General features: G+C 44.7%; 1 protein-coding gene across 2 annotated transcripts in view; it reads right to left on the bottom strand.

The window, feature by feature from the left end:
- Positions 1-15,315: 15,315 nt before the first annotated feature.
- PANX1 (pannexin 1) overlaps positions 15,316-25,552 on the bottom strand; it is a 39,445-nt gene continuing 29,208 nt past the window's right edge. Inside the window, exons 3-5 of one of the 2 annotated variants that reach the window (XM_036426715.2) lie at positions 19,309-19,532; positions 17,631-18,289; positions 15,316-16,863 (exon numbers count right to left, since the gene is read on the bottom strand). In XM_036426715.2, coding sequence (XP_036282608.1) covers positions 16,844-16,863; positions 17,631-18,289; positions 19,309-19,532 — 903 coding nt within the window. In that variant the 3' untranslated portion in view covers positions 15,316-16,843. The remainder of the gene's footprint in view (positions 16,864-17,630; positions 18,290-19,308; positions 19,533-25,552) is intronic. The other variant, XM_036426714.2, reaches the window with a different exon arrangement.

The following is a 25,552-nucleotide window of genomic DNA, read 5'->3' as shown; positions in this document are numbered from 1 at the left end:
ATATGAAAGTTATCATTCACTAACTAAATGTTCACATTTAAGCTTTCCCCAATTTATGAAATATTGTTTAGCTGTTCATTTTCTATCCAGAGCCTTAAGCAATGGAATGGACTGAGCCCATCTTGACTGCACACCCATCTCACTGTTTACTTTACTAGGTTTACCACCATCCCCACCTTTCTCTTAGGGCTTCTGCTTACAGTTGCTCCTCTGACTCAGATGGGGTGGCGCTTAGAGAAGAAGCAAGCCCAGAATCAGTGTGGGCAATCTGGAGTGTTTGTTTGTTTGTTTGTTTGTTTTAGCATAAAGTCAGGAAGGAGTCCCACAGTTCTATTAGAATCTGATGATTCCCATAGCGACAGAATGGATGGGTCAACCAACAAGAAGTTATTGAGTGTCCCTGTAAACTCAGCCCCTTGTTGCAGAGCCCAGTTGAGGAGTTTGGAAGAGGGGAGTGGGTAGGGAGTTGAGATATGAAGACAGGGACACCTGGGCCGGGCTGTGGTGTGGGTGTGGCTAGTTCTCAGATCTGTGCACAGATGGTGGCTGTGATTCAGAGAGGCAGACAGACATCATTTGGAGCTGCTGTTCATGGATCTGGGCCCCATAGCCACCGGCTGGTCCATTGTGGTCAGGTTTTGTGTGTGTGTTTTTTTTAAAAAGTTGTTGTTGTTAATCCTTGCCCCAAGATATTTTTTCCATTGATTTTTAGACAAAGTGGAAAGAAGAGGGAGATAGAGAAGTATATATCAGCTGTCAACTGCACAACCCCTACTGGGGATTGAGCCTAAAGCCTTTTGGTGCATGGGAAGATTTTCTAACCAACTAAGGCACACTAGGCCAGGGCAGATCCAGGTATTTTAACAGGCACCCTGCAGTTCCTGGATGTTGATAGAAAAGGTAATGGGGCAGCCATATAGTGGGTTTCGGTTTTGTTGTGAAATTATATTTACATGCCAGGCATACTGACTCTGACTTAAATTGAATGTAAATTTGAGAGGTGGGTCTGCTGAAGGTTATGAGGGATTAAGGAACCCCATAACCACACTGACAAGTACAATATTTACTAAAGATCTGTTAACCTCACATCATTGTGCCTTTGCTGGGGATTTCACGGGCAGAACAAAGATTGAAAAGAATTGAGCGAACTCTAAGGAATGAGGAATTTAATATATTTATACCTTAACCATGAATTTAAAAATTGAAATATACCTTACTCCAGTGCAGCTTGGATGCCATCTCCAGTTCTTTCTCCCTGGGCAATGGGTAACATTCTCAGCAGAAAAGGCTGGGGCCTGGGCTCGTTCTACCCACTGACCCACAGCAGGGGACAGAAGCCACGCCAGCTGCAGGCAGCTCTCTCCCCATTGGCTGCAGGGAGCAGAGTGCCCGCTGCTTCCGTGGTGATGGCTTGCAGATGCTTGTTTAAAAGTGGAACTGCGGTGTCAGGGGAACCAGTTCCCAAGGCTCATGGCACAGATGAATCACATGCAGAGCCTGTGAAAGTACGCTTCCCATCAGTGCTGCATTTCATCAGTGGATTGGAGGCAGCAGGAATCTGCATCTCCAGACACACCGGGGGATCCTAGTGTGGGTGGCAGTTAGGACCATGAATTCCAGTCAGGCAAGTCTCAAGCCTGTGCTCCTGCCTCTGAAGCCACCTCCTCTTGATTTTAAGTGGGGAGAAGGGCACCTTCCCTTGGGAGGCCAGGCAGCCACCCAAGATCATGAAACTCATCAGTGGCAGGGCCAGACTAGCACTCAGGTTTGCTGGTCCTGATGCTGCACTTAGCCTGGTGGCAGAGCAGCTCCAGAGGCTGTGGGTGGCTCCTCCCCAGGTCTCCATCCTCTGCAGGTCATGTGGGAGCGCTTGGCACAGAGGCGGTATGAGGAAACATCTGGATGAACAGACTATTATAGTGGTATAATTTTTTGGTGTCCCTTCTCTGGGCCTGAGGAAGCACTAGCTGGCCTACCCTACCTATCCATGAAGTGACCACTAGGTGATGGCTACCAGCTTTCCCTCTCCCCATCTCAGGACAAATCAGGGCATGACTCCCTCATGCAGCCTCTCTTACCCTCCAATTTGCCTCCCCATTCCCTGTGTCAGCCCTTATGCTCCTCATCTGTAAAATGGGCATAATCAGCCCTCTCACCTGCACAAGGAAATGGCACCAGTCCTAAAACATCATGCAAAGGGACTTCCTGACCCTTTTGGTTCCCTGCTCACTAAGGATGGCCTTCACATTAGCAGCAACTAGCCCTGAGTTCAGAGTGGGCTCCACAGGAACCAGGGGTATGGTGCACAGGAGGGGAAGGGCTATGGTGCACAGAGGAGGGGAGTGGAAAAGGGTATGGTCACAGGGCCAGCAGGGTGCCCCGCCCTTGAAACGGTTCACTGGTGCTGTTTTGGGGTTCTGTGAATGCCAGGGCCCTGCAGAGCACTGGGGATTTGTCTGGTCTTAGAGCTGGCGAAGGAAGTTAGAGTTATGTATGTGAGAATGTAGGGGTCAGCAGGCATCCAGAGGGTCCTGGGTAGGGGTATCCTTGGGGAACTCGTTGTTTCTGCAGTTCCTGAAAGCTTCAGTTTTCCTAAGCAGATTCTGCCACCTCTGCTGGAGCAGCCCCCCTCCTTCCTTCCTTGGCCCAGGGCAGGGTCGGTGGTGCGGCACAGGGAGGTCACTTCATTAGAACAAGGCATTCCCATCACCTAGGAAATTACCAGGGTTTCAGCATCCCTGTGTCAGGAACTGGGGTGAAAGACCGAATACCAGAGCAAAAGATGCTCCTCATGCTCTTGCCACTTAGGAAGTTATCAGGGGCAGAGAGCAATACATGTATTTTCTATTATCTCACCAAGTGATCCAATGCCTGTAAAGTATCCAGTGCCTGACACATGATAAATTAATAATCCTAACTCTTGTCAACTTCTCTCAAGCCACATATATTAGTGATTTTTTGTTTTGTTTTCTGTGTGTGCTCTCCAAATACCCCCCCCCACCCCACCCCCATGAGCATATATTACTGTTCTAATTAGGGAAACATGTATACACCCGCTGGCAATTCCCACCCACCAGCCCTGACTCCTCTGGGCCTGGATGCTGGATCATCAGAAGCCTACAGCGCCCCATCCTCCTTTTTACGTCTGCAAATTGGATGGATTCTTATTGTGAGACACCCACTATGGACCTGCAAATGCAGTGGAAGATTACCACCTGTGAGTTAAAATAGGACAAACACAATGAATTCTGATAAAATAATGAGAACTCGCATTAGGCTTAGACTCTCTGTGCCAGGCACAGACACTGTCATAAACAAGTAGAAACCCACTTATGTGCTCCCACATTGAATCCTCACAATGGTCGTCTGAGGTAGGTGAGATTATCCCCATTTTCCTGTTGAATATGGAGCCGTAATGAGCTTTCTGAAGTCATGCAACAAAACCACAACTGGGAGCCAGTCTGTCAGCCCGCGGAGCCCACTCACTCAACCCTCTTTAAATCTATTTGGGAAAGAATTCCTCCCAAGCCAGCAATGCTTGACTGAACTGTTGTGTGTTGACAGAGAAACACATTCGAAGATTACGATGTGTGTCCTCTTCCTGAGTAATTCAGTCCCCAAATCATTACGTGGGCAAAACAAGGCAGGTGTTTATGGAGAGCTGTGGCTCCATGTGGAGTGTGGGTACCAAGGTGAGTGAGATGGACAGACACCCAGTCATGACTGTGACTCCGGCAGGACAGGGGGGCAGGGCCTGGGAGAGGGAGCAGTGACGGCAGGATTTTGACTCCTTATGTTTCTGTATTGCCTGATTTTTTTAATTTTTGGAAATGAATATGTAATCATGAAGAGCTTAATCATCTTTATTTTTTTAATTAAAAAGAAAAGAAGAGAGAGAAAGGAAAGGAGAGACCAAGAGTAACAGTGACCTGTTTGGGGGTGAGAGTGGGGAAGGCTGGAAGGGAGCCCAGGGCTGGGAACAGGAGCGCTGATGTCTGAACTGTGTGGTTTCCATCAGCGCCCACAAAGGCTGCACAGGGGTCTGGGGGCGGGGTTCCCCTGTAGCTTCTCCAGCCTCCGCTCCAAATGCCGGAGGTTCTCGCCCACGGGGCCCATCTGATGTATCTCTGGGGACTCTCTGAGTCAGGGATATTCCTGAATCGTTTTTGAAAATACCCGTCACTCTTACAATTCTCCGCTGTCTTTGCTGCCATTCCCTTGGGACTCAGCCACAAAACTCCCCTCTTGGAAAAAGTGGAGATTTCCTTGTCTTAGAAATGAACTTTCCACAATCCTTATCCAGCCCAATGCCCCACCACTGGGTTCTATGAAGACATGCTCAGTGCCTGCCCTTGCAGTTTACATGTTGTGAGTGGTTTATTTCTATTTGAGATAAGCTAATAGGTATTATTTGTTGACTTATTGAGTGTGACCTTGGTTTACATTTTCTCACCACAGCCCTGAAAGACAGACATTGGTACCGAAAGACATTTATTTTAAATGACTAACCCCAGTCACTTCTAAGTATTAAAGCTAAGGCACCAACCCAGATTTTCCTAATCAAAACCCAAACTGAATCTTTCAACATACCACACCGCCTTTTTATTATGCTGCAAAAGTTTGGGATTTTTTAGGTTCAAACAAAGTTTACTTTGTCCTATTTGACTTTTTTTTTTTTTTTTTTTTTTTTTTTTTTTAACTATTGAATGTTTCTATGAACTGACACTGTCTATTGCCTATATTTAGACATCTACTCCAATCCTCAACCAAACCCCCCGACTGCTATGTGACAGATGAGGAAATCATCAACCAAGATCTCACAGTGGCCACTGGTGGCCTTGAGACAGAACTCAGGCAGCTTGTCATAAGCACCCTGTCCCTTAACCACTTGACTATGTGCCTCACCCCAAAGCTAAGGAAACATTCTCACTGGCTTGAGAAGATTTAGTGAACTAATGTACATATTCACAGGTTGTTTATGGAGACCCTTACTGGGCAGACAGCTCACAGAAGTGAAATAATTGGAAATTTAGCCCGAGTCTTTCTCGTCCTTCCCCTTCCTTTTTGCCACCATCCTTCCTAGAAAACTCCATGAAGCCCAGGGCCTGTTAGTTTGTTCAACTTTATAGCCTCTTCGCTGGTCACAATAGCCTTTGCTGAGTGAGTGTATGCACAGAACTTTGCACATACACTCAAACGAATGCATGTAAAGCTGGGTGAAGGGTAGAGAAGACCTCTCTATTGTTGCCATTTCCTGAAGGTCTCAATGATTTTCACCTGCAGATGGAAGATCTGAGGCTCTTGGAGCTCACAGACCTCTGAACAGGGCAGTAAAGATTCTATTCCACTTCTCCTCTGACCCCTGAATTGTGAGCTTCTCTCTGCTCGGCAGGCCTTGAGCGTGGAAAGGGAGCTGCCAGAAGGTGGCCCACACAATCCTGTTATTCTCCACTCCAGGGGAGGGTGTGGAGGGTCCATTTCTTTTTCCACCTGGGCAGTGAGACTGATGACTCAGCCAGCTCATAGGTGGGAACACCCTTGTGGAGGGTGTAAACCATGCGCTCTTATCACCCTTCTTTACCCACCTTCCTCAAGGCTTTGATTGAAGGAGAAAGAATGATCCCTGAACACGTACAGTTTGATTGCTCTCAAATTTCTTTACTTTCTCTCAGCTACTTCTCATCTCACTTCATCTTTCTGTGTCCTTGGCACTTGCTAGACTGAGGCTGGGTGGAGAGATCTATGAAGACACTTAGCTAAAAACTGACAAGGACTTAATGGAGCCTATAGCCTGTTTGAGTAGAACAAGAGCAAGTAGCAAAAACAAACAAAATAGCGACAGCAATTAATTCAAAAGAGTATGTGGGTTGGGAAGCATCCATCAGCTCTTACTCCAAACTAAAGCTGCTTCAAAGGGAGAGGTCTTGTGAGCACGTGGTAAGTACTCACACACTTGTTGAGTTTCAGGATAGTAGAGAATACACATCCCATTGTTTCTGATGGGAAGGACAGATAATCTTTCAGAAAGGAGTTAGTCTTCCAGGGAAGAGAATCCCAGGCCAAAAGAACATCTACAAAGACACAAGTACATTAAAATGCATGTCATTGGGTAGCAGCAGCCATGGGTAAAACATTGATTTGACCTATTCTGTCCCTTATGGTGGCCACTGAACACATGTGACTATTGAACACTTCAATTTTTTAAGTTTGAAAAATTCTCATCTCACCCCTCCCCTTTGGTAACCATCAACTTGTTCTCTATATCCATGGGTCTGTTTCTGTTTTGTTTATTCATTTATTTTGTTTTTATTTTATTATTTTTTAATATATATTTTTTACTGACTTCAGAGAGGAAGGGAGAAGGAGAGAGAGAAATATCGATGATGCGAGAGACTCATTAATTGGCTGCCTTCTGCATACCCCCTACTGGGGATTGAGCCCACAATCCCAAGATGGGCCCTGACCTGGAATCAACCACTGAGCCATACTAGCTTGCTGGGCTATTTATTTTGTGTTTTTAAATTCCACATATGAGATCATACAGTATTTATTTTTCTGTTTGATTTATTTCACTTGGCATAATACTCTCTAGGTCCATCCATGTTGTCACAAATGGCAAGATTTCATTCTTTTGTATGGCTGAGTAATATTCCATTATTTATAAGTATCACATCTTCTTTATCCATTTATCTATCACTTAACTAGGCTGCTTCCCTATATTGGCTATTACTGGTAATGCTGTAATGAACATGGGGGTGCATATATAATTTTCAAATTAGCGTCTTAGTTTATTTAGATAAATACTCTGAAGAGAAAATGCTGGGTTATAAGATAATTCTATTTTTAATTTTATGAGGATACTTCCATACCTTTTCCCATAGTGGCTGCACCAATTTGCAATCCCATTGTCAGGTTGCGGCCCCTCTGCTAGGGACTGGACCTTCGGCGACACAGGAATTGAAAGAAGACATGAGTAGCAGAGGCAGAGGCATATGGGAAAGACTTTACTGCAGACCAAGGAGCCATTGCTAACACAGGAGCCATCAGACAAAGCAGTTCTTCAAAGTAGCCCCCCACCAAGCAGCCACCCACCGCCTGGTCAGCAATGCATTTGTACCAACTTAGACAAAAGAGGCTTCTTGCCAAATGGTGACACCAATATTTGGGTTATAGAAAGGTACACCTGTGCAGAGCATACAGTAAAACTGCTGTGTCATTGCCTTTGCACATGCATAGGGCACATGGGCCTTGGAACATCCGGTGTACTCTGGTCCGGGTACAGAAAAGGAAAGTAAACAGGACAGTATATTCGTTTCCACTTCTCACCAACAGTGCACAAGGGTTACTTTTCCCCACATCTTTGCCAACACTTGTTTGTTGATTTATTCTGACAGCTGTGAGGTGATATTTCATTGTGGTTTTAATTTGCATATTCCTGATGATAGTGAAGTTGAGCATCTTTTCGTTTTTCTACTGGCCATCTGAATGTTCTCTTTGAAGAAATGTCTATTCAGGTCCTCTGCCCATTTTTTGATTGGATTGTCTGGGGTGGGGGTGGTGTACGTTATATGAGTTCCTTATATATTCTGGATATTAACCCCTTATCAGACGTATCATTTTAAAAATACCTTCTCCCATTCAGTGGGTTGTCTTTTCCTTTTGCTTTCCTTTGCCATGCAAAAGCTTTTTAGTTTGATGTAGTCTCATTTATTTTTTCTTTTACTTGGTATTTCTTTTGCTTGAGGAGATAAATCCAAAATGATTGCTAAGAGCATACTGCTTATGTTTTCTTCTAGGCATTTTATGGTTTCAGTTCTAACATTTAAATGTATAATCCATTTTGAGTTTATTTTTGTTTATGGTGTAAGAAAGTGGTCTAATTTCATTTTGTTGCATGTATCTATCCAGTCTTGCCAATACTATTTATCGAAAACACTGTCTTTACCCCACTGTATATCCTTGCCTCCTTTGTCCTAGTACTGAGCTTTTTAAATGAGGCTAGTCTGAAATGAGATGTGCTGTAAGTATAAAGTCCACACTGGATCAAAGACTTAGAACAAAAAAATGTAAAAAATTCCAACACTTCTTATATTGATTACATGTTCAAATAATGATATTTTGGATCTATTAGGTTAGTTAAAATTATTACTTGTATTATTGTCAGGTGTTTCATTTTTTTTTTTTTTTTTAATGTGGCTTCTGTTAGAGTTGCTGAAGGATGAATGCACGAGGCCAAAGTGATTAGGGATTATAAATGTATTAGGTCATCTGCATAACAGATGGGCTGAACCCCAAAATGGCGCCAGCACCCAGGGATGGAGAGTCAGAGATTTTAAAGGACTCTAGGCGGATTTTTTCTGGGCAGAGAATTCTTTGTGCAGGTCCGCATTCTGGGAAAGTCTGGAGGGGAGAGATAATGAACTTAACAAGTGGAATGTGGTCTAAGTGAAAGGAAATGTCTATTGTGAAGTGGCCTAAAAGGCAGTTTCCAGAGGGAGGGGGCATCAATCCAGTTATTTGACTAAACCTAACAGCTAGCAGAAAGTTAAAATGACTTATGTGGCTCTCATCGCAGGCTCTTGGGTAACCTGACTTGGCCATCCTTTTTCTTTGTCTAATGCTTGCTCTTTTTTCTGCTCATTTTCGAAGCAGCCATAGTTTGGGGCAATTTCTTTTCTTTTTTCTTTAATGAAGCCTTCCTTATCTCAAGAGATGATGATATTTATAAAGTACTTAGAAAGATGGTAAAGAGCTTCAACAGCCTCTGTGTTTATCAGTACTTTCTTAGTAACATACAGTTTTGATATTCAAAATGAATAAATGCATTGACAATTAAAATCTTTAGGGTCTCTTTACCTCTGAAATTACCATTAGAACACTTCGTTTTACATTCCATAAGTTTCCATGGAAGCTGGGGTTCTATTGGACTCCTTGTTTCCTGAAGTAATGCAAATTACATTTCTGGGGATTTGGAAGTGATTTCTGACAGCACTTTAGTGACTCTTGTTTTTTTTCTTGTGTCTGAGAAGACACAGTGAAATGCTGGAACAGGTCTGTTGCTTTTCCTACATTCCCCACACTTGAGTTGCTTCTCCTTTCCCGAGGGCTCTGCAGTGTCTAGTGTACCACACAGTAGCATTTATTTGTTCCTTCCCTTTGTTCATCTCAAAGTCAAGAGAAAAGCATAGAGCCAGAAGCCCAGATCAGTAGCCTCCACTTCGGGATCTCTCCCTGAACCCTGTCCTCAGCCCTGGGTGGTGGTGGTGGTGGTGGAAAGCATCATAGATGAAGCCTCTTTTCTGCCTGGGCACAAATCATGAACAGAAAAGGTGTTATCATTCTCCTCTCACTACAGTGGTATCAGTGTTCAATACTAGTTCCGCCTGCAGGGTTCAAAAAAAGTGGTATATGTTAGTGAGGAGACAAAAGCAAGCCAGTAGTCAGGATTTGAACATAAAGTCCTCATCCATGTTGTAGCATGGGTCACGGTGAGACTTTTAGAGGAATTCGGGAAGTGAAGGGGAGAAAGTAGACTCAGGAACCCAGCTAGACAGAGTTACTAAGGCAACCCAACTGGACAGGGTTGGGAGGGTACGAGAGGGAGACATAAATTTTAAAATGTATTAATGATGTTAAGACGGGCAGCATGCAGATAACTAATCACAAGACAGTGAGATATAAAACCAGTCCCGAGAATGTTATTAATATAGAATTCTTTGAAAGGACCAATCAGAATCTAGCAAACATATATATAAAAAAAGCACACCCCCTTCGGCTCTTCACTCTTCCTCTCCCCCTGCCACACACACACACACACACACACACCACAATCTCCCTCTCCCTCACCCTCTCCCTCTCCCTCTTTTGGGTTGATGGCAGGAGACACACTCCCCTGCGCCCATGTGGCCTGTGGCCATGTGGGATTCCAAACATGTACTAATAGACTTTGATTTGCTTGAACTACACCAGCTGCAACATGGAACCCCAGCTGCACCTTTCCCAGGACTGGCTTCTCTCAAACTTTGCTTCTGTTAACCGTTTTTGTTTGTGAATTCGTTCTCCAGTTTTGTGAGACAATGGGCTTGGACTGGAACCCAATATTTTGGTTTCATTAGAACCTGTAGAGCATGAAGTGAGGCAGCTCAGATGTCACTGAGCATGAGTGCAGGTAGAGGAACCGCCAGCTCCTTCTGAAAGACCCCCTGTAAGCCCTCCTTCACTAAAGTGGGAGGACGGAGGATGCCTTGTCCTTGGCCACCTCACACTGGTCCAAACGGAGGAGCAGTAATGAGAACCATGATGGGCCTGGGGTCAGTTCCCTTCTAATATGGAGCTCCTCTCCACACTGGGCATCCTCAGAAGGTATTCATGGGAAACATGAAGGCATAAGTAATTCCTTAGTGTCAGGCCGGGGGCCAGATGCTGGGGATACAGGAAGGCACCACCCCTGCCTCCGAGGGCCTCCCCCGCTGGTGGGAGACAGACAAGAACACCAGGGCAGTACTGCAGTGCGCTGAGCATGGAAGCAATATGAGAAACACCTGAATCTGGGAGAGGTCACTGAGAATTTCCCTCGAGGCACATTACAGCTTTGTTTTTCTATTGTGGTAAAATATACACAACATAAAACCTACCATCTTCACTATTTTTAAGTGTACAGTTTAGTGGTGTTATGTACATCCACATGGTTGTGCAAATCTTCAGAACTCTTTCGTCTTGCAAGACAATGCTGTATCCATTAAACAACTACTCTCTGTTCTCCCCTGCCACAGCACATAGCAACCACCATTCTACTTCCTGTCTCTATAAATGTCATGGTTCTAGTGACCTCACATAAGTGGAATCATATGTATGGTTTGTTTTTGTTTTTTGCTTTGGTGTGTGTGAGAGAGAGTGGCTTATTTCACTGAGCATAAAGTCCTCAAGGTTCATCCATGTTGTAGCAGGGGTCACAGTGAGACTTTGAGGAATTCAGGAAGTGACCAGAGCCTGACATTAGCACTGGGAATGGAGAGAGGCCTCAAAAAGATGTGGAGGTTCTACCACAGGTTCTGAGACAGAGAGGTTGGGATTAGGACAACTTCCATAGCAGGCAGACCCTAGGGTGGCCCCCATGGTCCCCCTGATGTTCATGCTCCATGTAATCTCCCCCCACCCGACCCCACACCAGGGGTAGGTGGGACCTGAGACTTGCTTCTAGGCAACAGAATATGGCACAGGTGAAGGGATTTTACAGATGTGGTCAAATTCTCAAAGCAGTTGATTCTGAGTTAACCAAAAGGGAGAATTATCTTGAGTAGGCTGATGTAATCAGGTAAAAACCTTTAAAAGGGGGATGGAGCCCCAGCAGAGGTGAGAGACATCCCTTATAGGCTTGAGGACGTCAGCAGTCATGTCAAAGAAACTCCTCATGTGGCAAGGATCTGTAGGCGGCCTCCAGCCAACATTCAGTAAAAAGAAGTCAGACAATCAGAAGGAAATGAATTCTGCCAACAACCTGTGGGAGCTTGGGAGCTGCTCCTTCTCCAGTCAGGCCTCTGATGAGAATGGCACCCATCCACACCTCCACTGCAGCCTTGTCAGACCCTGAGCGGAGGACTCAGCTCAGCCATGTCCAGACTCTTGACCCAGGGGACCTTGAGATAATAATTGTGTTGCTTTAAGCTGCTAGGGTAGTGGTAATTTGTTATGGAATGATAGAAAACGAATACAGCTTCCAAGGTTCCTGGGATGCCGCCCTAGGAAACAGCCAGGAACAGGAGGAATATCACCGCAGATACCATGCACGGAGCACTCACTCGATGGCAGGCACTGTGCTAAGAATTTGAATGGCTCCGATTTATTACCCACAACAATTGTGTTAATTGACCATTGTACAAAGGAGTCCCCCTCTTGAGAGAAGTGGGCAGGCCAATCATGTTTAGCAGCCCAGAGTCTGTACTCCTTCCTCTCCAAGCCCAGCCAAACAATCCCCAATCAGAAAGCCTGTGATTTCTGCTTTAGAAATTCCAGAATCTGTGGGCCCTTAATCAAGCCTTTCTTCCTTCCGTTGTCACCAGCTGGATTTTAGTAAGTACCATGGAGCCCACTGAATTTTATGCATCCAGCGGAGAAGAATGAGCCTCAAGACATTTCAGGACTCATCTTCCCTGAAGAGGAGGCAAGGAATATTCAGACATTTTTTTATTACTCAAGAGAAGTTTTATTTAGGTGGACACAATAGTGCAGAACCAAAACAGCATTTCACCTTTATCTATGGACACCACAGCCTTGATTTTAGCTTGTTATCCCCCCCTTAAAAGAAGTCAGCACGACCAGAAGGAAGACCTGGACAATTGACCCATGTGGGAATGAATACAAAATACAAGAGTGATAACCACCCAAACACAGAGCTTTCAAGGTGCTCGTACTGGTTTTAAGGATCGTTTTCTAAACCATGATATGTTCTCATCCTTTGTGGAATAGAAGCCATCATTCTTTCCAAATGGCACAGCAAAAAGAATAAACATATTTTCCTTTAAAACTTTTGAAGAAATTTAGTCACTAAAAAGAATTTAAATTACACCTAGAAGCACCACTTACAGAATACCATTAAATTGTACTTAGGATGCTTTTAAAAAGCCACCTCGCTACAGAGGAGCTGATGGCTTCAGTTTTGTAGGGACGCCGGTGACGCTGTACAACTCTACAAGATTTTCCTCTTCTGGTGGGCGGCTGGGAGACACTCAAGGCACCAGGAGCTTTTATAACTTTCAGGAACTTGAATAACAATTACTGACCAAGCCCGCATGCTTTCAGTGGCAAAGCATTTTCACTGCTACAAAGAGAACCCAGAACACAAAACATTTCATTTCAAGCAGGCAAAACCAGTCACAGGTGAACATTTATGATAGTCCACAAATAACACATTATCTTCTTTCTTTAAAGGTTTCACTTTACATGTGAACAAAAGGAGCCAAAAGGCCAATGATTGCCCAGCAGGAGCTAGTTCATCTCAATGACCAGAGATTAAACCTCAATTACCGACAATGGTGGCACCATTCAATCAACGGTTCTCTTCATGAGGTTCTTCGGGGAAATTACGGAGACCAGGACCTTTACAATGTTCATTGCCCTAATCATTGCAGGGCAGCATTGAACTTATACTGAACTTGGGAGGTGGTCACAACTACCTCCACAATAAAAAGCTAAGAACGGTCACTACTTATCAGTATAAACCTATTCATCTTCCCCCTCTACCAGGAAGCTAAGTGAGCTCCCTTCCCCTCTCCTGCGGAGAACCATCTGCCTTTTAACATCAAATCACAGTTGCCAACAAATGAGGAGTTATCACACTGGTGTGTTTATGGATTCAACAAACATTTGAGAATGCCTATTACACGACAATCATTGCTTTAGGAGCTTCAGGTACAGCAGTGGATAAAAACTCTCAACCTTGTGGATTTTTCTATTTACTCTGGACTGACAATAGCAAAATGAACCAAACATGCACGCATTAAAAATGAACCAAACATGCACACATTAAAAAAAAAAAAAAGTGTGCACCCGCCTCTAAGCGCTGAACTAATTCTCCCAGGAACGAGGCAGTACTGCCCTGCAGTCCTACGTTGGCTCATCCTTCGATAGGAGAGGATACCCCGTCAAAAGGCTGCTTCCACAAATGAAACATGAACATGCCACAAGACCCACCACACAACCGGAAGTTCCCAGCTTCCTCACAAGATCACTACGAAGCAGGACAAAGCATTTTACAAGTGTTAGTCCACCCTCCTCACATTCCAGCGAGGCTGCCTGGGGACAATGATTCTGATATAGAATAAGCAGCCCCTAGTGGCCGGAGAGAGAACAGTGGTCAATGCCAACTGCCTGGCCGATCCAGGCTACCCACGCCAACTCTTGTAGCTTTTCCATCTGATTTAGAAAATGAAGTCAGTTACTCAATAGGAACACTTCCCTCAAAAGGGAGCCTTCCGCTGAGGTTCACTGTGGAAACACAAGGGCAGTGGGGGCCTCCATGCTGCTGTGCAGTGGCCTTCAGCCATTAGAGCACAGCTTAGCCCTGGGTGTGTGGGCTGTGACCCCAGAAGGTTTATGTAGATCTGAAAAGAAGGTATTTAGCTTTAAAAAATATTTCCAAGCGAGTTTGTGACCTCCCAGAAGTTTAAGAACCTCCGCGTTGGAGGGTCTCTGTCTGTTCTTGGTAGGATTATACACGCAGCTGGTCACTGCATTCAGAATGAAGGGCTCAGTCCCAGCTGCAACTCGGGTGCTACGAGTCTGGTTCAGAGGCTGCCTGGTGGTTTACTAGGCAGACCTGGCTCAGAGATAAGGTCAAGTGCTAATTGAGGGTAAGGATAGAGGGATGAGAAGTTCATTTAGGAAGTTTGTCTCCTTTTATAGAGCAATGAATGTCTCCTTACTCTCAGGAATCTGGCTGCTCAAATTGGTTCACTAAGCCAGCACCACACAGTGGATAGATGGGTTAACTTTCCTAGGAACACTTTTTTTTTCTAAGCAAAGATGTATGCCACCCACCTCCACTTCCTGGCGGCACGACTGTTGTTCTCAGGCAACCAGCCCATGGGCTTGTCCTCCCCACCCCATGCCAGGTCAGGTGTGAAAGGTGATCGGAGTGACTGGAGCTCTTCACTGTTCAAAATCACCGCCTATATCGTGGTTTTGTCCAGGCTTCCACGTGGGGGCACATGGCTGTAGAGCTTCTGGGAAAAACTGGAACTAGACTCTCAAAGCCATCAGCCTAAGACACTATGAAAAAGAGAAAAACGACAGGCATTTCCCAGGAGCATAGAGCAGCGGCTGTGCGTTTTCTGGAAGGGTCTTTATTTTGGCTCCTCTTCTTCTTGCACCTGCCTGTCTTCGCTGCCTTTTACTAGACTCTGCTCTCCTCGAGATGGGGACGTGTCTTTTTCATGCCCACCTAGTCGGTGATTAGTGTCACAGACCCTCTCAGAGCTCTGAGAGTGGGAACGGGGACACGAACAGAAGCCCATTAGAACCCTGATGGGAGGATGACACATGGCGGGACTTAGAGAGTTCCTGTCTCCTAAATAATGTATCCACTTTACTGCTTCAACATGCACATCAGGGACCGTCTACAGGAAAGATGAGGCTTTTTGGAAGAAAAGCGTAGCATAGAAAAATATGTATTTTCAAATTATAAAAAGCAATGAATGTAGAGTATGGTGACTTAACACCTCAGATACAATGACATGAGCATGTAGCAAAATTGGTTGCTTAGATTACTGCCATTTTCACTATAATTTAGTGGTAATAAATATCATATAATAAGAATAATTTAAAGCATAGATTGCATCCTTAATTATTTATTATTAGCTCTCCATCTCAGAAACCATCACAGAAGCACAAATGAAACCTGCCTGCCTTTGTGAGTATTTTGAAAGACAAAGAGCAGCTTATATAACTTTTGTTCTTCACAAAACTGTTATTCCATCAGGTCAACACTGTCCCTAAGAGCCACATGTAAACTTCGAGGTACCTGAGGATTGCTTACATTAGCAATGTGTTCACTCTCTAAGAATAAAAATGGGGAGGTCCACAGATGTCATTTTTTAAAAGTTTGTATAAAATGTAAACATAGTTAGGATGTCTTTACATGGTCAGAATTGGTTAGAGTTGTTATATATTCTTAGCTTGAAAATGTTTACAAAATAACACTTGTATTTATAATAGGTACCCTTTTGTCACATTTATTCTATAATTCTCCATCAATGTTAGAATGCTCTTCCCAAATGGCCTCAATTCTGACACCGTATGACACTAAATTAAATGTGTAAAAGATGTGCTTAAATATAAATAAAATACACTGCCAACCTGTGCTGGCTTCAGGCACACGGTATGGCAGCTGTCATTTATACGTTCTGATCACAGAAGGTAAAACGTTCCTCATTTTAAACATTCTGTGTTCAGTTAAGTTTGTTTACGCAGCACCCTGTTTCAAATGCTTTTGCTAACAGGGACTGCACTGTGAACGCCCCTTGGACAGTGCCTGAATCAACCTGTGCTGAATGTCCGGATTTCCTCAAGGGCTCTTTCAGAAGCCTTCTTTCCGGCACAGAAGTTACAATTCAGTACCCTTTAGACTCTGTCTTATAAACTAACTTGTCAGGCAGAGCAGCACAAGGGCATACCAAGCTGCAACGAACAGCGGTTAGTGTGGCTGGCCAAGGCTCTCAGGTGACAATGTAGAGAGCGCCAGGGTGTGCGTCTCTCCCAGTTTAGGACAAGTTTCTCCCAAGAGCAGGTCCGCCTCTGGGTCCACAGCCAGTGAACGTTTTCCTTGTCCAGCAGTACCGAGGGCACGTAGGAGGTGCACAGAGTTGTGGTCTGACATGCTTATTATTATTTCACAAAACAAAACAAGTCTCCCATGTCCATGCTTTCCCGAGTCTCATCACCCCATCGGTACAGAAAGGTGTTGCTCTGAGGCACAAAAAGGGCTACCACTCTTACTCTGATTAGTCTCTTCCCTTTTCATCTGATGAGAGCTCACATACTTGCTGCGGCTTACTCATCTCTGCATCGCTTCTCAAAGGAAGTGCATAGACGGCTCTCCTACAGCATTTGGAGGGCCATCATTTTCATCAGGGACTCTGTAAGTAGTGTCCCGCCATTACCAAGAGCCATTTCCTGCGAACCAGATGAAGCCCAGCAGAAGCGCTGCAGCCAAAATGAATCCCACATCACAGAAGTCACGGCTCTGAAGTTCCTGAAAACGATCATCAGCAAGAAGAATCCAGGAGTCTCTGTCGAGCATTCTGCTCCCCATTATTTGCTTTAGTTTCACTGTGTGCATTCAAATCTGTCAAAATGGAAAGAATATGTCTGTGACAGAAGTCACGCAGCACAAATTAACTTCTCTGCTGCTCTACATCTATCTCGTGTTCTTTGCCTTAGCCAACTTCACTGCACAGTGAAGTTAGGTCGGGGCAACAGTTAAACCAATACACTATCATTCCCCACGCCCCACCCCCTCTACTCTCTTTTTAAAAATATATATTTTTATTGATTCCCGAGAAGCAGGGAGAGAGAGAAAAAAGCTCCCTTTTATGAATGAGAGAAAAAGCATCAATGATGAGAGAGCATCACTGATTGCCTGCCTCCTGCACACCCCTTACTGGGGATTGAGCCTGAAACCTGGACATGTGCCCCGACCATGACCTTCAGGTCGACAATCAAACAACTAATCCATGCTGGACTGGTCTTCCATTCCCTTTTGAAAGAGACAGAGAATAAAAGACAAAAGGATCCGGGAGAAAAGACAAAAGGTACAGGGAGAAAAGCCAGTAAAACAAGACCGAAAAATAAGCAAGAATGACAGTAAGAAGAAATGCCTGAGCAAGAGGCAGAGAATGGAACAGAGAGGAGGAGAAAAAAGAGAGGACAGTCAAGAAAAAGCACAGAAGCTTTCCTTCACTGGAAATTCGGGGCCGCCCCAATTCTTTCCCTTTCTCTCTTAGTACTGAACGGTTAAGATCACACTAGGAAAATGGTTTAATGCAGAAGGGTGGGGGGGCAAAGACTGTCAATCATTCATAAAAGGGAGCTGCCAAGGCTCTCTGTGGGTTGCTTCAGGTGGAAGCTAGCCCTACCTTTGAGCTCTGCCGTCTGGTTCCCCTGCTCCTCTCCCGTCATCTCAGACTGCTTGCGATTTTTGCCGTCGACGGCATCCACCTTGATCATGCCAAGGTTAGTCAGGAGAACCATGGGGTCGATGCCCTGGCCGTCACGTTTAATATTCTCCAGTACCTTGAGGCACCTGTATGACTTGAGTTCACTTATATTCTCCTCCAAGAAAAGGTTGTAGAGGCTCAAGTCGTTGTACCCTTCAGACTTGTAATGCAGAACACCGAAAGTGGGCAGGATTTCATACACTTTGAGAACCTCCGTCTTCTGCCGGAATGGAACAAACAGCGTGTAGACAACCACGGGGACCAGCAGGATGTAAACCACCAAGTTAATGGAACTGAGCAGCTGGAAGATGCCGACGGCGATGAGTTTGCACTGAATCCGATCGGGGACGGTGCTGTCGTTTCTTAGGATCCCTGTCTTGATGCTGCAGACAAACTCGTCGGAGAGGGAGGAGAGGCTAAAGTAATAGCCCAGGTAGATGCATGCTAACACTATAATGCTGAGGGTCAGCAACCGGCAGGTGATGTACTTGACAATCAAGTTATTAGATTTTTTCTTTGTCTTCAGGTATTGTTCCACGATTGGGTACTTGAAGTGGCTTTCAGATATCTCCCACAAACTAATAAGAAAAATAAAAAGTGTTTAAACCCTTACCAAGACCACCAAATAGTTAAAGACATAAGCACATTTAACAATAGCATACTGAAAATCTCAAAAGCCTTCCTGCCCAAACTCCTCTACTGACAACTTCACTCGCACACAAGAGAATCGAATCAGGTTTGGAAAAACAAAGAATGAAAAGCAATAACAAAACACCTTTCCCCTTAATATTTTTTAAAAGGTCTACTTGGTTAAATGAGTTACATTTGTAAATTCTTCGAACACATGTTACCTAGGGAATGTACATGTTTGTTACATAAATTTTATAGTTCTTATTCTGCTGTTTTTAAACTGTAATTTTCTGCTCACTCAAATGTGCAGAATAAAGAAGAATATTCTGGCCCGGCTGGAACACACGTGCTTCCTGTTGGCAGGGGCGGGAGGGGAGGCAGACCGCTCAGTGGGTGTGGGCCCAGGCTGTGGGCCAACAGACCTGGCTCAGGCCCCATCTCGCTCACTGATTGCTACAGGACAGTGTTTTTCTCTGCAAAGGGGGAAATAATTGCTTTTGATGCTCTGAGGATTAAACGAGATCATGCACTTAGAGAACTCAGCATGATGTCTGGGATAGATTAAGTATTTTTTAAATGAGCTATTGCTAATAACAAGAATCAGAGGAAGAATGTAAAAAAGGCATCACCTACTAATTCGCTTCTGTCACACCTGCTTCCTAAGCTCAATGGTCTCATAATCCTCCGTGGTCCCCCATTAAGGTGTAGGTCAAAGCAAGTGAGCTACACCTGGTGCCCTAACTTGTTACCTCTTCCAGTGAAACAGTGATGGTTCACTCAACAAGGAGAGGACTCGATGTGAGGACAGATGCTGGGGCATACAAGTGGGGGCGAGCTTCACCCCCCACACACACACACACACCAATATCTACTAGCAATGGGAGCCCGAAGCCCAGATGGGCAGGAAAAGGGCAGAGAATGTGTGTAAAACAAAACCTGACTCGGTGCCTGCAGGGGACTAAGTTACCTTTGTCCTACGTTCTCATTAGAACCGGGAACTGCGCAGGGACCATCTCTCAGGTCGCGGTCACACATGCTCTTGGCGGCTTTAATGGCGCGGTTGTACACTCTGTCAAGTTCTTCTATGGTGAACTTCAAATCTGAGCAAATGTGCGGAGCAGCTGCAAAGCGCCAGAACAGGGAGGGCAGGTAGAGCAGGATGGCGACCAGCAACAGGATGTAGGGGAAGAACTGAAACACAAGAGAACACACCGTGGATCAAAATTCCTCTGAGGCCACCTCGCCACGCGCGTGGCTTCCTCATTCTGAGACAGCGGTGAGCGCCCGTGCCGCTGTGGGAATCAGGCTCATTACCGAATAACCGCTGCTAATGGCTAAGTCCATTTGTCCAGATAAGCTTTGATACTGGCAATCACCTTTCTCCTTCCTTTCAATAGACTTTAATTGGAAATAATTGGCCATTACAGGATGACACAGAAAGAAACAAAAATATATAAAAGTACTCCCATATCCTTTTGAGTAATTCCTCAACAAAACCCCAATCAAACTAGAGATCATTGTCACAGTGGCCTCTGCTAGGCTCTATTTTAAAAATTGCTCTAGCTTTTAAAAGGTCACTAAAATTAAGAACTCTACTTTTTTTTTTCTTTTCTTTTCCCTCTCACTCCTTCTCTGGAATCTGGGAGAATGACACAGAAATGCATAACTTTGCTCACAACAAATGAGATAAACTTTGGCTTCCGTGACTTAGGAGTCATCCCACCAAAACGCTGAAACAAGCAGCTCACCATCAGGAAAAGAGAACAAACCTTCCAAACCGGGACAGACCTGAGCTGGGCTCGACCCCCGACCTTTCCCAGCTGGACAACCTCAAGATGGGAGAAGCCGACCACATGGGCAGCAGTGTTAGGAGGAGGAGGGCATCCAGATGGAGATGGTTGTGCAAAACAAACAAGAGGGGGTCCGGGAGTTGGGAGACAGCAAAGAGCACCCTGCACCCAGGTCTGTGGGGTGGTCAGGGAAGGCTTAGCTGCAAGAGAAGACACAGGACATCCAGGAACTACAATCAGCACCCATCTGAATTTCAGCTCAGCCAGTGGCCTTGGGCAGTGAGGTCATTGAGCCTCTGACCTCAGTTTCCACAGCTATAAAATGGTCATGCAATACAGATATTAGGAGAATTAAATAATTTATGAAAAATGCTTGGCGTGGCATGTAATAGGCACTAAAACATACCAGCTAAAAGCAACGAAGGGCTCCCTGCCGGGCATGTCATCTTTAGTCCTCACGATGACTCTGGCCAGGCCTTGGTGATGGCTGCCTGCTGCAGGGAGGGGAGAGAAGTCCACAGCCATTTCCTGGCTGCAGAGCACGAGGCTGGTGACAGACAGAACACAAAGCCTGGCTTCGGACCCCAGAGGCATGCCTGTCCCACCATAATACGCGGTGAATTAGTTTGATTCTCTGGAAAGCCTTTTCCTGCTTTTGGATTGCTCCCTTCCCACAGTTCCTCGGAGTTGGATCGGGAAGAAGCCCGAGCTGACACAAAACCTCCACTCTACACCTCTCTGAGAGCGGCATTAGCCCGGGTACAGAGAGTTCTCGAATAGCCTGTTACCATCTATGTTTCTGTGGTACGCCCGTCAAGCCTAAGAAACCGTCATTGGCACATTACTGGGAACTAAATTACAGATTTTACTTAAATTACTCCAGTGTTCCCATGACTGTCTTCTTTTTGTTCCCAGAGCCATTTTGGGGTGTCCATTACACCGAGTTGTCACATCTCCCTCGTTGTCTTGGTTCCGTGACAACTCCTGAATCTTTCCTTGTTTTCCATGGAGAATAATATTTATAAGTGCATAAAATACTTCCAACCATTTTGCATGTGATTCTTTTTTATTTTATTGTTTTCAGAAAGAGAGAAGGAGAGGGAGAGAGAGAAACATCAATGATGAGAGATATCAATTGGCTGCCTCCCGCATGCGCTCCACCCCCCCCCCCCCCCCCCCCCCACTGGGGATCAAGCCTGCGACCAAGGCACATGTCCTGACTAGGAGTGGAGCAGAGACCTCCTGGTTTATGGGTCGACACTCCACCACTGAGCCACACTGGCCAGGCTTGCATGTGATTCTTTACTAACACATTCATAGAATCTAACAGATGGTCTCACAGCAGTAACTCTGAGTTATGAAGGGGAGACAGTATTCCCAGTTGTCTGTGGTTTCTGTGGGTGAAAAGTCCTAAGTACCACTCATACTATTATGGATTGTGGCACACACACTTTAATGTTAAGTTAGTTAGAAGTGCATAAAAAATAAAGCTGTCGTGTGTTTCCTATCCCAGTTACAAACTCCCTGATGCCATCACAGACCCCAGGTTAGGGATCCCTGCCACAGAGGAGAGAGAGAAATTACACGAATGGCTCGAGTTTTGCCAAGCCCTCTCACCAACATAGCGGCTTTGCCCAGGGGTTCTGGCCTGGGACGGGCCTTCTCAAGATTAGTAACCCAATTTGCATAGGGCTGCTGCACACTGACACCACAGCCAGTGGTTAGCTGAACTGGGGCTGCATAATTCGGGGTTGGCTGCATTGAGAAAGAAGCAGTGTTCCTTCAACCCTTGCCCACTCCGAAGGGTGCCCATTAGCATCAAAATGTAACTGTGCCACAGAGTTTGTGGTGTTTCCACCACCAGGCATTCTTCTTCTTCTTCTTTTTTTTTTTTTTAAATACATTGTATTGATTTTTTACTGAGTGGGAGAGGGATAATAGAGAGGTAGAAACATCGATGAGAAACATCAATCAGCTGCCTCCTGCACACCCCCTGCTGGGGATGTGCCCGCAACCAAGGTACAATACATGTCCTTGACTGGAATTGAACCTGGGACCTTTCAGTCTGCAGGCCGATGGTCTATCCACTGAGTCAAACCAGTCAGCTCCAGGCATTCTTCTTGAGAGTCACAGAGGGAACTATTGATATTTCTAACTCAGGGATGTGAGATCTTTTTATAGAACACTTTTCCTGTCAAAGCTATGTGAATAATAGCATTTTACCTCAAACTGTTCTGAATTAAAAGGTTACTTTTTACATGCAATTTTTCTAACATGCCCACTTGGTGTGATAATTAGTACCAATTGGCCATTCGGCCTGGCTTATTATAATTAGGAAAATGAATGTTTAAAGGTATTATGTAGTGGATGTTTGATTTCTCCCCAAAATACCTTTGTACCTTGACCACCCCTTGGAAATGTGGTTGAGCACCACCATTCCTTGGTGTTCTCCAGTTAAAGCTTATTTCCCACCATCAAAAATAAAAAGCAACTTTCAGCCAAAACCGATTTGGCTCAGTGGATAGAGTGTTGTCCTGCGGACTGAAAGGTCCCGGGTTTGATTTTGGTCAGGGGCATGTACCTTGGTTGTGGGCGCATCCCTAGTGGGGGGCTGTGCAGGAGGCAGCTGATTGATGATTCTCTCTCATTGGTGTTTCTAACTCTCTATCCCTCTCTCCTCCTCTCTGTAAAAAATCAATAAAGTAAAATATCTATCTATCTATCTATCTATCTATCTATCTATATAAATATGCAACTTTCAGTTAATCTGTAACAAGGTGGTATTAAACTCAATTCAATTAAAATACAAATTGAAAAAAGCATTCAATTATAGCCCAACCTTGGTTCTCGAACATCTCCCATCTTGAACAAGTTGACTCTCACCTCGAGAAGCCTTTCATGCAGACACCTGTATGACCAGTCGTGTTCCTCAGGTGACAAAGGAGCAAATGTGCGAGTAGGAGTCCGCTTACCGCTAAACCTCACGCTGTTAACATCTCAGGAGATTGTTCTGTGAAAATTTTTGTAATTTTTTTTGCTTTTGTTGCTGCTTATTAGTATTAAATTTTCAATTTTTACTGTACATTTCATTTTTTTAAGTTTTCATTTGCATTTCATGTCCTTTTTGTTTTAAAAGTGTTTATTTTTAAAAAATAATTCTTTATTGTTGAAAGTATTACAAATGTCTCCTTTTTTTCCCCATTGACCCCCTCCAGACTGCCCCACCCCCACCCCAAGACCACACTGCCCCATTGTCTGTGTCCATGGGCCATGCATAAATACACACACAGTCCCTGGTTGATTACCTCCCACCCACTCACCTTCCCCCACCTTCTCTCCAAGATTCCACATTCTGTTCCATGCTTCAAGTCTCTGGATCCACTCCCTTCATCAGTTTATTTTGTTACTTAGATTCCACATATGAATGAGATCATATGATACTTGTCTTTCTCTCACTTAGCAGGATACTCTTCAGGTCCCTCCATGTTGTCTCAATGGGTAAGAGATTCTTCTTTATTACCGCTGCATAGTATTCCATGGTATAAATGTACCACAGCTTTTTTATCCATTCATCTTCTGATGAGCACTTAGGCTGTTTCCAGATCTTAGCTATTGTAAAGCATGCTGCTTTGAACATAAGGGTGCACACATTCTTTCTCATTTGTGTTTTGGGTGACTTAGGATAGATTTTTAGAAGTGGGATCACTGGGTCAAATGGCAGTTCCATACTTAATTTTTTGAGGAAACTCCATACTGTTTTCCATAATGACTGCACCAGTCTGCATTCTCACCAGCAGTGTACTAGGATTGCCTTTTTCCACATTCTTGCAAGCACTTGTCATTTGATTTGTTGATGGTAGCCATTCTGACAGGTGTGAGGTGATACCTCATTGTCATTTTAATTTGCATCTCTCTGCTAATCAATGACTTTGAGCATTTTTTTCACATTTTTTTCACATGTCTCTTGGTCATCTGCTAAAGTGTTTATTTATAAACAGTATATTAGACATGTCCTGTATATAAGAGGGGTTAAAACAGGTAATCATTTGGGGGTCTGGAACAGATTTATTAAATTTATGTTATTTTTAATGGGAGAAAATGATTTGGTTTTCCAACAGCCTTTTGGAACGAATTAAGTCCGAGAACCGAGGTTCCACTATACAGTCTTTACAATCTTTTCACCCAAGTAAGCTGAGTTTTATGACTCCATCTGCTGGATGGACACAGCTCTGTCCACAGCTCCCTCTCCACCCAATTAGGTCTGAGATGTTCAGCACCTCTCACAGCTGTGACAGCAGGTTTTTGCACGATGCCTGAGGGGCACTGAGTTCTTCCAGTGATGATGAAGCTTCTGAAAGCAGCGCGGGAACAAGCAGTTGGCACACTTTTTGGTCTAACTGTCTTAAAAAATTGTGTTTTGCCCAGCCAGTGTGGCTCAGTGGTAGAGTGTCGACCTATGAACTAGGAGGTCAGGGTTTGATTCTCGGACAGGGGTTGCAGCCTCGATCCCCAGTGTAGGCATGTAGAAGGCAGCTGATCAATGATATTTTATCATTGATGTTTTCTTCTCTCTCCATTTCCCTTCCTCTCTAAAATCAATAAAAACATTAAAAAATTGTGTTTTTTCCTATAAGGGCTATCATGAGACCAATAGAACTTCCAGGTAGGAGGAGGCATGGAGGGGATCCAGTACAACCTCCCTCCATGTTCAAATCTCTTCTGCCTCATAAGGCGAAGAACTGTCCAGTTAGGACTGAACAACTCCTCCCTGAAACGTATATGATCATGTCTATGGGATTAAATGCAGGTGGGAAAATTCATTCAAAAACATCTCCTGGGCACCTGCCAGGAGCTAGGCAGTGGGCCGAAAGTGTACAACCAGCATGTCAAACTCACGGCCGGTGTGCCTCATTTATTTAACCAATCAAAACATAAGAGCGATGGCAGCAAGATACGTAGGTACTAAGTATTGAGGGAACAGAAATGTTCTTGGGGAGGTCAAGGAAGGCTCTGTAAAGGGGGTAAAGTCTGAGCTATGCTTTAAAGCAGCGGGCGCCAACCTATGGGACTTCACGGACCACCAGTTGGCAACCGCTGCTTCAAAATACAGCGAGGCAAAAACAACCCCCCATCCCCCCCACACACAAAATATAAAGCATTATTATATTAAGACTCAGCTATATTATATATACTATATTATATTTTCACCTTCTCTGTGGCCCTTCAGACATCCTCTTTCCCCTACTGGGATCCTTTCTCCTTGCTTGCTTGGTGAATTCTCTCCCATCCCAGGCACCAAATGTAGAGAGTGAGCCCACAGAGAGCAGCTGTCAGAGCTGAGGCTGCAAGTGTATACTAGGTCGAATGGCGTTCTCCAAAACTCATGTCCACCTGGAACCTCAGAATGTGGCACTGTCTGGA

This window comes from Pipistrellus kuhlii, unplaced genomic scaffold (assembly GCF_014108245.1).
Source record: "Pipistrellus kuhlii isolate mPipKuh1 unplaced genomic scaffold, mPipKuh1.p scaffold_m20_p_9, whole genome shotgun sequence".
Classification (NCBI taxonomy): Eukaryota; Metazoa; Chordata; class Mammalia; order Chiroptera; family Vespertilionidae; genus Pipistrellus; species Pipistrellus kuhlii.
This window is presented reverse-complemented; position numbering and strand designations above follow the sequence as displayed.